General features: G+C 40.7%; 1 protein-coding gene across 2 annotated transcripts in view; it reads left to right on the forward strand.

Moving 5' to 3' along the window:
• gphna (gephyrin a) overlaps positions 1 to 14,979 on the forward strand; it is a 51,519-nt gene that overhangs the window by 13,475 nt on the left and 23,065 nt on the right. Inside the window, exons 5-13 of one of the 2 annotated variants that reach the window (XM_085768296.1) lie at positions 657 to 751; positions 864 to 930; positions 3,213 to 3,533; positions 4,304 to 4,405; positions 6,567 to 6,704; positions 10,075 to 10,117; positions 11,970 to 12,107; positions 14,124 to 14,216; positions 14,440 to 14,495. In XM_085768296.1, coding sequence (XP_085624422.1) covers positions 657 to 751; positions 864 to 930; positions 3,213 to 3,533; positions 4,304 to 4,405; positions 6,567 to 6,704; positions 10,075 to 10,117; positions 11,970 to 12,107; positions 14,124 to 14,216; positions 14,440 to 14,495 — 1,053 coding nt within the window. The remainder of the gene's footprint in view (positions 1 to 656; positions 752 to 863; positions 931 to 3,212; positions 3,534 to 4,303; positions 4,406 to 6,566; positions 6,705 to 10,074; positions 10,118 to 11,969; positions 12,108 to 14,123; positions 14,217 to 14,439; positions 14,496 to 14,979) is intronic. The other variant, XM_085768297.1, reaches the window with a different exon arrangement.

The raw sequence follows: 14,979 nt of genomic DNA on the forward strand, positions 1-14,979 counted from the left end.
ATTTAAAGGTTTAAAAATCAGCGACAAAGCACATTAATAAAACATTTTAACAAATGTAAACATGCCAGAATTAGCCAAAAGGCTATCTGTTGTCCCTGGACTGATGTTAAGAGAGAATTCTAAGGATTCACTTAGAATCTGATACCAGGTATTGTGTACAATGTAAAGCTGAAAACCAGAAAAAGGAATAGAGTGGAGTTGAGTGGAGGCAACATCATGCTGTGGGAAAGGTTATAGAGGCTAAATTAGCAAGTACAGTATCTCTGTTGAACCAGAGCCAGAAAACATGAGAACCAGTTGTGTGAACATTTTTGCTATTATTGATATGTGAAGTTTTGAGTAATTACTAAAAAAGTGAGTTGACCTTTGACCTTTTTGAACCAAACTTGAAGAAATTCCCAAGGGGTGTTGCATTGTCATTGCGTTTATTAGGCCCAAACTACGTTTTGTGCGGTCAGGATGACACAAATCTAATAGGTTGATCCTTGAATCCATCTTAACCAGGGTTCCCATGTGTCCTGGAAAACCTGGAAAATCGTTGACCAGGTCAGAGATACTGGGCTGGGATACTGAGTCCTTGTGTGTGTGTGTGTGTGTGTGTGTGTGTGTGTGTGTGTGTGTGTGTGTGTGTGTGTCTGTGTGTGTGTGTGTTGCAGGCCACCAGAGAGGTGATAGAGCGAGAGGCTCCGGGTATGGCCCTGGCCATGCTGATGGGATCACTCAACGTTACACCACTAGGCATGCTGTCCAGGTGAGGACTTGATGTTTTTACTGCTACCGAGCACTAATCTGTCTCATTCTAATGAGATTATTGTGCTCGGTGTCCCCTCCTGCTCTAATCTGCTCTCTGCTGCTGTTTCCAGGCCGGTGTGTGGTATCCGTGGTAAAACTTTGATCATCAACCTGCCAGGGAGTAAGAAGGGCTCTCAGGTACAACTCTTTGCCTTAATGCTTGACTCACCTGTACCTTGTCCTTGTTAGAGTGCTATGGGTCATTACTCATCTGAAATGATCAAGAGCACACACTCAGTACGTTTACATGACACTTGAAAAAACGGAATTATTGCCTTAATCCGACTTTAACTGGACAACTGAAGTGCATGTAAACACCTTAGTCCGACTGAAATCGGAGTTGGAGCACTCCGATTAAGACACCCAGATAATGCGATTGGAATTCGATTTTCTCCGTCATGTATACGCCTTAGTCGGAGTATAACTGGACAATGCATGTGCGCATGCTCCACAACCGTAGAGTCGGCACCAAGTGGAGCAGAGAAGCCGCCTGAATCCCGCAAAGTAAAGAAAAAAACCCAACAACAGCGCTGATTCAATGCATTTCACACAGCGCAACCAGCAAGAGGGTTTTATTTAAAAAAAATAAAAGAGAGAGAGAGGGGGGGTGGGGGGGCTGCAGTTGAGAATTTATTATTACGCTCACTAAGTTGTTTATATTCAGTTTTTTACAAGGTGACCCCGTCAGTTATTCGGTTTTCTCAGTTGCATGTATATTGAGACAAGGACAGAAGTCCGACTTGACGCCAAAATCGAATTTTGAGCATAGCTCGATTAAGCTCTGCATGTAAACGTACTGACTGACTTTAAGATCAGAGATTAGATATATGGGCCTGGAATTCCTGCCCTGCAGTTAGCAACTAGCTGCTTAACATAAGAGAACATTTAGCAGCTGAGGATATTTTACTCAAGAGTGGAGACCAAAGAAGAGCTAGTAGAGAGAGCACAAACAGATCAGTATGCATCCAAATGCATGCTAATGTAGCTCTGTGGCAGCTGCTCTTCTAAAGCTAATAGAATGCCAGTGTTATAATGTCAATGTTCTGCTGGATTCAACTAGCCACAAAATAGTAACAACAATAAAAATAAACTTGTGTTGATATCTACGGTATATCTTGATTATATTAACATAGTTATGTTATAAATAACAAAGCATGGATCTCTTATAGTCCAGCTACTTCCACAGAGCAGCAATGAATACATCAGTGAGTGGATGCACCTCATCAGCCTAGCTGCCTAAGGTGTAAAAAGGATTCATCACACGCACATTACACCTGTTGAATATTTTCTTTTTTTTTAGAACTTTTAATTTAAACATTTTAGTCATTTTACAGAACATATCCTGACATATGGTTTCATATAATAAATGATTGACAGGCTGTATAGCGATATAAGTTACAATTAAAATTAATAATTTAATAAATACATAACAAAATACAAGAATAATAAAAAAATATATATAAATCAAATTAAAAAAAAGGGAAAAAAGGGGAAAAATTAAAATAGTCTTTTATCATTTTCAAATTATACTACTTTGTCCTTGGGGTTAAAGGACAATTCCAGGCGAATTCAACTCAGGGGTGTATTTTTCTATCATTTTAGGTCTAAAAGAAGGAATCTGAAGATTTTCAGTTTAATCGCTCCTGTTTTGCGGTAGTTGCGTCTGTCCCTGCATCGCCACGGCAGCAATGAATGGGAGTGGATGTAAGTTCTGCTGTTTAGGCTGTTTCCAGAGTCTCGCGTGAGCCCGAAGTTGCAGTGCTCGGTGTGTTCAGGTGCAGTGGGAAAAGCTACCGTTTGTGTCATAAACACAGGAATATCAACTCTTTACTTGCGTCAAGTAAAAAAAACTTCTCGGCGCATCTTTGAGTAGCCATCTGACACTGTCTGTGGAAAAAAATGTACACTTCAAGCAAGTAAAGAGTTGATATTCCTGTGTTTATGACACAAGCGGTAGCTCCTACTGCACCTGAATACACCAGCACTGCAACTTCGGGCTCGCGCGAGACTCCGGGAGACTTTGAATTAGATCTAGTTTTACAAACATGTCGGCTTGCTTGAAGTAAATAAACTTCTCGGTGCATGTTTGAGTCGCCATCTGACGCTGTCTGTGGAAAAAAAATGCGGCTTTGAGGGCTGTAAACTGCCTAAACAGCGGAACTTACATCCACTCCCATTCATTGCTGCCGTGGCGATGCGGGGACAGACGCAACTACCGCAAAACAGGAGCAATTAAACTGAAAATCTTCAGATTCATTCTTTTAGACCTAAAATGATATGAAAATACACCCCTGAGTTGAATTCGCCTGGAATTGTCCTTTAAAGATGTTACATAATCATTGCCGACTAGTGTCATTTGTAACTGTCAAGTCATGTCCTGTTGAATTTGTCCTAAATTAGATTGAATTTGTTTTCTCCAGGAGTGTTTTCAGTTCATCTTGCCCGCTCTGCCCCACGCCATCGACCTGCTGCGAGAGGCCACGGTGCGGGTTAAAGCCACACACTCGGCCCTGGAGCAGCTGCCCTCCCCCTCCCCTCTGCTGGCCAACACGCACACCAACACCAACACCCACGCCAACACCCACACCCACACCCACACCCACACCATGGAGCGTGGCACCCAGTGCGAGGAGGAGGAGGAAGACGAGGAGGACGACCGGAGGAGAGGTCAACATGCACACAACCACCATCATCCTCAGCATGGCTCTTCCCACATCACTGCAGCTGCCATCGCTGCCAAGGTAACTGGATGTTGAATGAAACTTTAATTGATCATTGATCACATTGTAAACATTGGATCATTGCAGCTACAGGCTCCTGTATTGTAGATACTTACATGCTACAGGCTGCCACAGGACTGCAAACAAGAGTAAAGAGTAGTAGTAGTAGTAGTAGTAGTAGTAGTAGTAGTAGTAGTAGTAAAGAGAAAGTATTAAAAGTAATAGATAAGAAATAATGATAGACAGCAGATCATTCCAGGGTTTATGTCTACCCCTCAGATTTCATGTGAAAATGTTACAAGTTTTAAGTTTAACTGACAAAAGCTGCTGGTTTAGGAAATATTTTAATAGTAGGCTACTTGGAGACATTTCCTTGGAGATTGATTGGATCACAACTTGTCTACCAGAGTGTTTTGGAGGTGTTGGAGTGTGTATTTGAGGAGTTTTGAGGGAAAGGCGAAAGTTCCGTTTTGTGAGCAGCTCATATCTCTGCCCGGCTCGCACCGACAATTAAAGGTAACGAACCTCCTGCTAAAACTATAGGGATTTATGGCAATAGGTGAATTTGCCAGAAATGTTGAACTATCCCTTTAATGGCCAATATAATGCTGGCAGGATTTAGAGTATCATCTTCAGGTGCAGTGGGTATTTCATTCAAATGTGAATATTCTTTGTAATCACATGCATTTCATCTCATTCACCTGTCTGTATATACCCACCTGCATCTGTCTGTCTGTCTGTCTGTCTGTGTGTGTGTGTTTGTGTGTGTGCATGCATGTGTGTCCCATCAGACAAGCCATGCTGTGGTCATGGCTAAGGGGGGTCCCTACCTGCCAGACAGTTCACCCACCCCACCCTCTCATTTCACCTGTTCCTGCACTCATGACCAGCAGGTGAGACACTCGCACACAAACCCACCTTCCTCCTGCCATTCATCACTTGATCAGTCCTCTGTCAGAAACACAGGGCTGAGCCCACAAAGTCTTTTCAAGGTGAAGCCCATATACCTTTAAATATGAAGCATGATGTAGTTATTTTAAGGGTCACCGATATGTAAATACTGATGTGATTTATGGTTTCAGACGAGAGCATCAAGCTTATGGAGAGTACTGAAAACATGTTTGATACCTCCATTATGAGAATGAAGACATAACATTATGAGAAGTTGTACTTTTTATAAGAGAAATGGTTTAATAATAATAGAATAAGGTCGTAATTTAATAAAAAACAAAGTCATAATCTTGCCATCAAGCAATCAAACAGGTGAAAGGACAGTCAGAGCAAACTAAGTATAGAATCACAATCTTTTCAATGTTCCAGTGCTGATGATAATGATCAGCCAAAACATAACGCTTTATCTATAACCTAAGCTAAAGTAGAACTTCACAATATGTTCCATGTTCCTCATGTTGATACTGTACATCCCCCAGTCATATATCGGTTTTGTTCTCAAAATGTCTCTTTTCCCTCATTGTGGTCAAATCTCCATTCAGCATGTACATGTTTAGAAAGTGTAATTAGTGCACCTAAATCTGTGCTTAATCAGTATTCTTATTTTAACTATTGATCAAATGCCTGCATGGAAGATGTGGTAGTCAACAGCTTATCCTTCAGCTCTGTAGATCAGGTGGCTCACAGCTTCAGTGTTTTGGTTCGTCAGGCTGTCAATGTAAACACTTTGATTAAACCCACTGTATCACTGGCCCAGCACCAAGCAGCAGTCAAAGTTAGTAGCTAGCTGGCAGCAGATATTTCTCTCAGGAGTTGATGGAGACCAAAACATTGATCTTAATTTCATTTGATCACCAGAAACACTGGGAATAGAATCTAATATTTCTCTTTGTCAGTGGGCTCCAGGCGTCAAATGATGCAGCTTTAACACTCAAACATCTTTAGTAAATGTACAGTGGTTTCTTTGCTCTTACGTACTGCTGTGCACACACAGTAAAGGTCCTGGTTACTGAGAGGAGCCACTTGTTAAAGGACACGCTGACATCACTGTAATATATGATAATATATAATATATATTCAACTGATAAGAACTCATGATCTCATTTTTACTGTCCCACTGTGGTGAACAGGAGTTGAATCACATTTGATTATAAGAGGAAAACACTACACAGATTGCACATTCACAATGAGCTGTGTGGATCTCATATAAAGTGATGCAGACCAGCTACATACAGTATGTCATCAATAAAATTATCCATATTTAAATAAGGCAGTTTTACCCATGATGTCATTAATGATGGAATCAAATAGGGGTGGGCAAAAATATCGATATGGCAATATATCGCGATACTTTATACCGCGATACGATATCGATATTCAATATTTAAATATCGATATTTTTTTTCAAAAAAAAAAAAAATAATAATAATTTTCAATTTTTTTTTTCAAATAATAAATCATGTTTCAGACGTAAATCCAGTACGTCTTCCGCACCTCTGCTCCGCGAGGTGTCACTGTACTGCTACCTCAGACAGTGTGTTGTTCATGCAAATACAGTATGTTGTTGTAACTTGCACTTGTATAAAATGGCATGGATAATTTGAATTACATTGTTTTGACTTTGATTGTTTTGTCCCATGAATTATCACTATCGTCTGATGTACTACATACAACTCGGATTTTAAGATGCATAATGCCTTTTACATTTTTCAGTGAACTATGTAGAATATCGTAGAATATCGCAATATATCGCGATATATCGCAAAATGTGGATATCGCAATATCGTATCGTATCGTGACTCAAGTATCGTGATGCGTATCGCATCATGAGGTCCTTGGCAATGCCCACCCCTAGAATCAAATGTTGGCAGCTGATTTGTCTGTCACAACACTGTTATCCAGCTCTGAGGGGAAGGAAGGGCTGTCTGTGTTCTCATCAGTTGTAAAGGAAACAAACATTCCTGTCATTCCTCCATTTGCATTACCAAAATCCAAGTGTCATGTAGACACGGCTTTAGCTGAGAGTAAAACAACTGAAGGAACTTCTTTCAGTAGCATTAAGTGTGTATGTGTGTGTGTGTGTGTGTGTGTGTGTGTGTGTAGATCCCGGACTCGATCATTTCTCGAGGCATTCAGGTGCTTCCACGAGATTCGGCCTCTTTAAGCTCCACCCCTTCTGAGTCACCACGGGCAACACAGGCGACCTCCCGCCTTTCCACCGCCTCATGCCCGACACCCAAGGTACACACTAATCTTTGCACACGGCACGCACACACACTAAGGAAACAAAAAACCTTGATCTTGATTTTCACCTAAAGCAGACAAACACCTACAGCCCTACAGTAACAACACACAAGCTATTATGATCTGTTGTGTCAGTCATTAAAGCAGAAGTAAGCGATATTTTTGTGTTAATATAAGTCTTAAATAGTTATATCTTCCCACAGCAATCACTTATATAGAGTGTTTGGACCGAAACACGGGTCTGTCAGTCACTCTGCTCTGCTCTGAGTCGAGGAGAAAACATTTCTTGTATCCTACAATTTTTATCCAATGAGGAGAGAGAACGGCATAAAGGGGCGGTCCTCTCTGTGTGTGCAGCCAAGGGATGCGCCTGAATGTGGTGACGTAGGGACGAAGACCAATAGATCCATGACGAGGGCGGGGGCTGCTAACTCCGTCGGCTGACAAGACGTTATGGTGCGTTCAAGGCAACCCGTAACTCGTGTTTTTCCGACCTGTGAAGTCGTACCAGTTCGATCTGGTACGAGTTCACGGGTCGGAAGTTACGAGTGGCCGTTATAGTGACTTTCACAGGTAAAACAGGTCGGAGAAACACGAGTTGCGGGTTGCCTGGAACGCTACAAAGTCGTAAGTCGTGACTTGAAGCCGTAACTTACGATTTCAAAAGCCTGCCTGGAACGCAGCATTAGCCAAAACGACCGGATCGCTTACTTCTGCTTTAAACATGCACAGTGCTGATGGATTTTATAATTGGTCAAACCTCCTCAATCACAACACTTCCTGTAGCTGTCCAATGTGCAGGACCAGCTGTGGACCATTCACCTCAGACACCTCAGTCTGGTGTGAGTGTCTCTCCTGGTTTCAGGTCTGGCCTCTGACCAAAGTGGATATCTCGTCTGTTTTAAGTGATTCTGTCCGTGGCAGCTTCTCTGCTGAGCTGCAGCAGGAGGACACGGGGATGAACGTGGGAATTAATTTCCCCCCTTGTTGGCGTGGAGCTGTCCAGGCTGAAATCATGACGCTCCCTCCACCACACCTCACCTCACCTCTGGGGGGTTTGGGCGTTGGTTGGCACTTCTCTTTTCAGCCTACACTCTACACAGTGTTGCATGTCAGTTTCATCAGTCCATGGATGAAGCTCTGATGCTATTTTTCATACTTTTTCTTGCCCATGTATATGTAGTACATGACAAAAACCAGTAATGGACAGTTCCTGTGTGATTCGAGTTTCTGCTTATTTCTTGGATTCCCAAACCCTTTTCTAATGTTTTTTTTTTTATTTTTTTTTTTTTTTAAATCTCTTATCATAACAAACTCCCAGTATGTTAGAGGCTACGAATTGGATTTCATGACTTGAAAAGGAACAAACAATTAATTTGGTGACGTGCTTGGACCCAACTTAACAACAACATGATCACCTACACGCAGTTAAAGGTTATTCAGTACGCCTCCTGAATCTCTGTTCAGCACTCATGCAATAGCAATACAGTAAAGCTGCATACAGAAGGTTGTAGTTGAATTCCACAGCAGTGAGCTCACCTTTACTTAACAAATTAAAAGTCTTGGGACTTGTGTGATGCTTGGAAATGAATGGGCGTGAATGGGACTGTGAGGTTCAGCAAACTGAAATATAAATATCTTCAGTTGTTGTACATTCAAGTAAATAATTGTCCCAATCAGTGCACATTGAAGGATTCTCATTAGGAAAATCTGCAAAAACTCAAATTATGCTGGAATTGTCTTTGAGGTCAATTTGAAATTACCATTATTATTTGATTTACCTCAGTTTCAGAGAAATCCATCTTTATGTGAAAATTGATTACATAGAGGACAGGTCATTTTTTAATAGCCTCTGTCATGTTAGCATTTCTTTTCTTTTCTTTTCTTTTCTTTTCTTTTCTTTTAGTTCTAAGTATATTTTTCATTTCAGAAACCACCCAATTTTATTTTTGTGACCTGTTTTTAATTTGCTGTGACTTTGTCTGTGTTTACCTGTTGTCTTGGTACGAAAATAGTCCAAAGTTCAAAGTGAGTACGGTATGTTGATTATGTTGGCTGAGATGATATCATAGCAGTGATGGACAACACACACTGACACCTGATCATGTGTCTTAAGGACAGATTTGTACTGATGAGACTTCTCACTCATTCCTGTTTCTATTACAGTTTTTCTCAGTTGGTTTGGCTCATTTCTCTAAACAGAAATTACATTCTCAAAACTAGATCATTTGCAGTTCAGCACAACACCATAGATCACTTGCAAAAGCTCATCTTTCTCTTAAAACAGTTCACTCATGTGTCAAAACTAAATTTCCTTCTCATACAAATAGTCAGTTTCCCCAAAATGCATCGTCCCGTTGGCGTCGTGTGAGCACTGCAAGTCAAAATGTTTAGATGTTTTGTCACTATGGCAGAGGACCTCATGTCCTCCTCTCAGTCTGAGCCCAGTCCCTCAGTGACAATAGTTAGTGTACAGTTTTGTTTGTCTAGCTAACAGAATACAATTGTGTATAAAACAACAATTTTATAAATTTAGGGTAGTAGCCTACAAGGTTTGACATCACACATTGCACTCCTACTGTCAAGGAAAGGTAGCCATTTTATTCACATGTAAAGTAACTTCCATTCATCAAAATGTATACAGCATAATATACTGTAATATAAACACATAAACAGAAACAAGGAAAATGATGAGTAGCCTACAGTGCTGTAAATAAATATATGGTATTCATGGTTTTTGTAATAAAAGTCAGGGGCCCACGTTGGTATTCTTTCAGGGGCCCCAGAATTCCTAGCAACGGCCCTGATTATATAACTAATTACCAGGAAAAGTAATTATTGCGTTCTGCTTTTTTTTTTTTTTTAATAAAATGCTCAAGTATGTAAAATTAGTAAGTAAGTAGTAATGTTCTTGACAAATTTTGACAACTGAACAGACTATTGTGCATGTGATGAGATGATCAGTTTAGATCAATAAAATCTATTCACTTGGACATTGTGCTAACTGCAGGCTATCTGTACTTTATCATTTGCAAAGATGTACGAAGACATTTGCAAATTGATGAAATGAATGAGAAATACAATTCTGTTGTGAACAATTGCCAAGTTATTTGGAGGTTTGTCTGTGTTGTTTTGAGAAAGTAATTTCTGTTTCGAAAAATGAGCCAAACCAACTGAGAAAAACTGTAAATCCTGTGTTGCATTGTTCTGTCAGGGAATGAGAACAAACTTAAGACCTGTGCTCGTGCTGGTTTTAAATGTCACAGTTAAACTCTCTGTCTCTGCATTCGACACTAATGGACATGAAACCCTTTGCTGGACTGTCCTGTCATGAAGACAAATGTAGAATATGTGTTTCTCTCTGCAGGTTCAGTCACGATGTGGCAGTAATGAGAACATTCTGAGAGCCAGTAAGTCCAGTGTGTGTTTGTGTGTGTGTGACTTGTATGTGTGTTTCATAGGGCTGTCCCCGTCAAGGTGTTGTTGCAGTTGACTGAATATTTTTTACAGAGTACACAGTAGAGAAAAGCAGCAGCGACAATGTGACTGTGACCTAGTGAACTGTAGACGGTCCACTCCTGAGATGAAAACCAAAGCACAGTGGTGGAAGTAGGGAGAGGTGAAAGAAGAAGAGAGACAGACGGGCAGTCAGGCAGGGACCACAGGTCTTTAGATGTCATCTTTGTGTGGGTGTGTGTGGGATTATTTGGGTGGATTTCCTCAAAGAAACATGCAGCTTGCAAAATGTGCAAACTCAACTGTGAAGCTATACAAGACTATTACAACTCATTAGAACCAGAGAAACCCTGGCCTGTCTGTACCACATGTGTGAAGAAGTGGTGGTTTGGCGATAATGTAAAGAAGGAGCACACCCACACCTTCAAAGTGGCCAATAGGAAAGCAGTGCATTTTTTGATGACCAATGACAAAATTACAGAAAACGGTGAACGCTCAAAAAAAAAGAGCTAAGACGGTGATTTTTTTTCAGAGTTTTCATTGGATGGGCAGTTGATGCCTCTGTGTGCCTGCCTATAACCAAGATACCAACTTTAAAGGAGAATTCCAGCCATTTTTGACCCCTAAATCGTTGTCCTGATGGTCACCCGGTGTTGGGGGGAGCAAAAAACGCGACTAAAATTGATGCAGGCAAACCAGAGTTACACCATGGCTAGACGACGCTAGGGATAGCTACAACGCTAACCCATGGGGGCAATTCTTTCAACCACAACAAACACTCAAAAAACAATCAAATATCTCTGGTACATGACTGGAATCCTTATGACACACCACTGAACTCATATAGCGTACAGTATTAACAGTATAAACTTGTGCCTTTGCATGTAGCCAGCCACTCACCTCAGATAGCCGAACTCTGAAACATCCTGGAAAGACATTACTATCCGATCACAGAGCGCCTGCTCTCCCCGCCACAGAAACAAACACTTTTTCCTTCTTGTGATGATTTCTTTACAAAAATAAAGGGTCGGAGATATTTTGGACATTACCACTGCACTGCTCCACCGTTTATTTTTGTAAAGAAATCATCACAAGAAGGAAAAAGTGTTAGTTTCTGTGGCGGGGAGAGCAGGCGCTCTGTGATCAGATAGTAATGTCTTTACAGGATGTTTCAGAGTTCGGCTATCTGAGGTGAGTGACTACGTGCAAAAACACAAAGTTTATACTGTTTATACTGTACACTATATGAGTTCAGTGGTGTGTCATAAGGATTCCAGTCATGTACCAGAGATATTTGATTGTTTTTTGAGTGTTTGTTGTGGTTAAAGAATTGCCCCCATGGGTTAGCGTTGTGGCTATCCCTAGCGCCGGGTAGCCATGTTGTAACTCCGGTTTGCCTGCATCAATTTTAGTGGCGTTTTTTGCTCCCCCCAACACTGGGTGACCATCAGGACAACGATTTAGGGGTCAAAAATGGCTAGAATTCTCCTTTAACTTTCACTGCTGCATGGACATCTGATGTTTGTACAGTTCAGACAATGAACAAAGACATTACAGCTGTTTAGGTGAAACATTAGTCATGAATCAGACGTGACTGTGCTCAGAAACTGAACCCCATCTTCATGATCCACTCCACAGTAGATTTATCAGTTAGTGTCAACTATGAAGATCTGCTGTACGTCATGAACCTGCCAGCCTTGCAGCAACAAGTTGTATCACCATGGAAGGTTTAGAAGGTGGTGTATGCTAGAGTTTATAGTAGTATTTATTTACCCACTGTGTGTGTGTGTGTGTGTGTGTGTTTAGGCCACAGTGCGGTGGACATCAGTAAAGTGGCACGTCGCCATCGCATGTCCCCTTTCCCACTGACGTCAATGGACAAAGCCTTCATCACTGTTCTAGAGATGACGCCAATTCTGGGAATTGAAGTCATTAACTACAGAGGTCAGTCTGCTCTTCTTTTCTTTTTAGTCTACTTGCCAGCCCATAGGGCCCCATTGTGAACCCGGAAATGTTGAGTACCCCAAAGTTTTATGTTAGAAATAGATAGTATGGGTCCCCAGTATTCAGAAACTGCTGGATGCTAACTTATATATATTGGGCAATTAGCATAACATATATAATTAGCATAAATTAGCATAATTGCCTATATGGGCAATATTTCAACAAAATTGACTTGGCTGATCTGGGCAATATTGGAGTGGTTTTAGGGGTTATTGATGATGCTGAATCCATTTCTGACATTTTCAAAATTCAAAATGGCTGTCTAAACCGGAAGTGACCAGATTTTAACAGCCAGTGGGCCGATTTTGATGGATTTCAAAATCTGGTCACTTCCGGTTTAGACAGCCATTTTGAATTTTGAAAATGTCAGAAATGGATTCAGCATCATTAATAACCCCTAAAACCACTCCAATATTGCCCAGATCAGCCAAGTCAATTTTGTTGAAATACATGCCCATATATGCAATTATGCTAATTTATGTTAATTGTGTCAATTATGCTAATTGCTCATAAGTTAGCATCCGGCAGTTTCTGAATACTGGTGATCCATACTATCTATTATTTCTAACATAAAACTTTGGGGTACTCAACATTTCCGGGTACTCATTGTTGGCAAGTAGACTATTTCTTAACACGGGGAAACTAAATGTACAGGTCAACTAATATAAACCTTTAAATTGTGCCTGTGCGTGTGTGTGTGTGTTTGTGTTTGTGTGTGTGTTTTTTTGTGTGTATGCATCCGTCCCACATTATAAGGTGGAGGTGTCTCTCTCCAACAAGGAGAAAAGGTGTTGGTGGTAAAAGGTGCAAATACTGATACTAATAACACAACATAACATAACTAATACAAATAATAACAATGTCGTGGTGGGAGCAGCATGAACCAAGCCCCACAGGAGAATAGGTGGTGGTGTATGTTGCAGTGGAAGTTTTGTTTCAATTCACTAAATATTCAGAATATTTGGAGAACAATCCAATGAGTTTTTTCCTGCAATGATCAGGGAGGGTGCTGCAGGAGCATCAGTATCATCTATCTCAGATCTTATAATGTGTGTTAAGTGTGGGATTCCTTTGATGCAGCTTGATTTGTTTCATAAGAAGTAATGCTGTTTTAATTGCTTTTTTAAATGACTGTTTTCTAAAAAAAAAACATGTTTATGTGTTATGTGAGACTAATCAAAGCCTCCTGAAAGGACCGAACTGACGTAAAGGAGGAGGCAACAGTTACTGGTGACTGTAGCTTGAAGCAGACAAAAAGCAGCAAGTTGAAACTGCAAGAATGTTCACAGTTTTTAAAGGGATAGTAGCATTTTTTTAAAGTGGGGTTGTATGATCTACAAATAGCAATAGCATTCACAATAATGTATATTGTAAATCTCTGGGCAGGGCTATGGGCTGGCGTTGCTAACGGGAGGAGTGTAGAGAGTCTTCTACTGCAATTAAAGTACTTAGGGGCTATTTGTGGATCATACAACCCCACTTTAAAAAAATGCTACTATCCCTTTAAAGTTACTTGATTCTTCTTTTTTTAATACAAATTATTATTATTATTATTATTTTTTTACCTGGCCTGAACTTCACATGTTGCTGCACAGGATTGTCAGGTGGCATTACATTAATACACTTTGACCCCATAATAAAGTGTGGTCTCAGTTTTTGTTCCCTAGCCACTGTTGAGGGCTTTTTTGATGGTGGGTGTCTATGATGGTTTGTGTTATTTTTATAATATTTACACAGCAATGTGCATGTGATTCTTCTTCTGTTTGACTTTGTTGTCTGGAGCTATTTTAAAGATGTAGCAAAAACTGAAAAGGCATGTGTAGTCTCCAGCAGTTTGGTGCTCAAGTAATCAAGTAATACACTTATTATAGTCATTATTATTGTGTGTCTAATGAAATGTTTCCTGGTACTGTATGGCTGCTACAAAATGTGACGTGTTTGGGCTGTTCTCTGCAGACGGTTTAGGTCGAGTGCTTGCTCAGGACATCTACGCCAAAGACAACCTTCCTCCGTTCCCTGCCTCTGTGAAAGATGGCTACGCTGTACGAGGTGGGATCACTGTGACCATCTTGTATTTTACACCTGATAAACATCACATCAGAGATGCAAATGTCAAACAGGATCCATGTCAGGAAAGTCTTTACTTAGGGCACTGTTTTTAAACTAACTGTCATCAGGACTGCCTCTTTTGAGATAAGAAGGTCAGAATGAAAAGTCATTGTCTACAATGTCCATAATTAACATGATTAACATCATTATCATTGACCTGTAGCTGCTGATGGCCCAGGAGATCGCTTCATCATGGGAGAGTCACAGGCTGGACAACAGGTCAGCTCTAATACACTAACAAACAGTACCTGGTACCACACACACAGTCAACAGCACTGTTGAAGGGATATTTCAACATTTTGGCAATTTTTTGCCATAATCCCTATAGTCATAGCAGTAGGTTCATTACCTTCAATTGTCAGTGCAAGCTGTTTTTAGATCGGTGGGGCAGAGACGTGAGGTGCATGGTATTTCCACAATCCAACAACTCCAAAACGCTCTGGTGGACAAGTTGTGACCTGCACATTTACCACGCTATGAAGTAATAACGTATAATTATGTAACATTACGACTTATGAAGCAGCAGCTGTGTCTGGAATGTAGGTCTGGCCACACATTTGCCTTGAAAACAACTCTGTCTGATAATGTTCTTCCATTATTATTTCATAGCGTGGTGAATGTGCAAGTCACAACTTGTTGGAGTCGATTGTGTATTTAGTTTGATGAGGGAAACGTGGAAATACCGTGCAGTTCGCGTCTCTGC

The sequence above is a fragment of the Trachurus japonicus genome, chromosome 22 (assembly GCF_045865225.1).
Source record: "Trachurus japonicus isolate A0001 chromosome 22, Traja_1.0".
NCBI classification, from domain to species: Eukaryota; Metazoa; Chordata; class Actinopteri; order Carangiformes; family Carangidae; genus Trachurus; species Trachurus japonicus.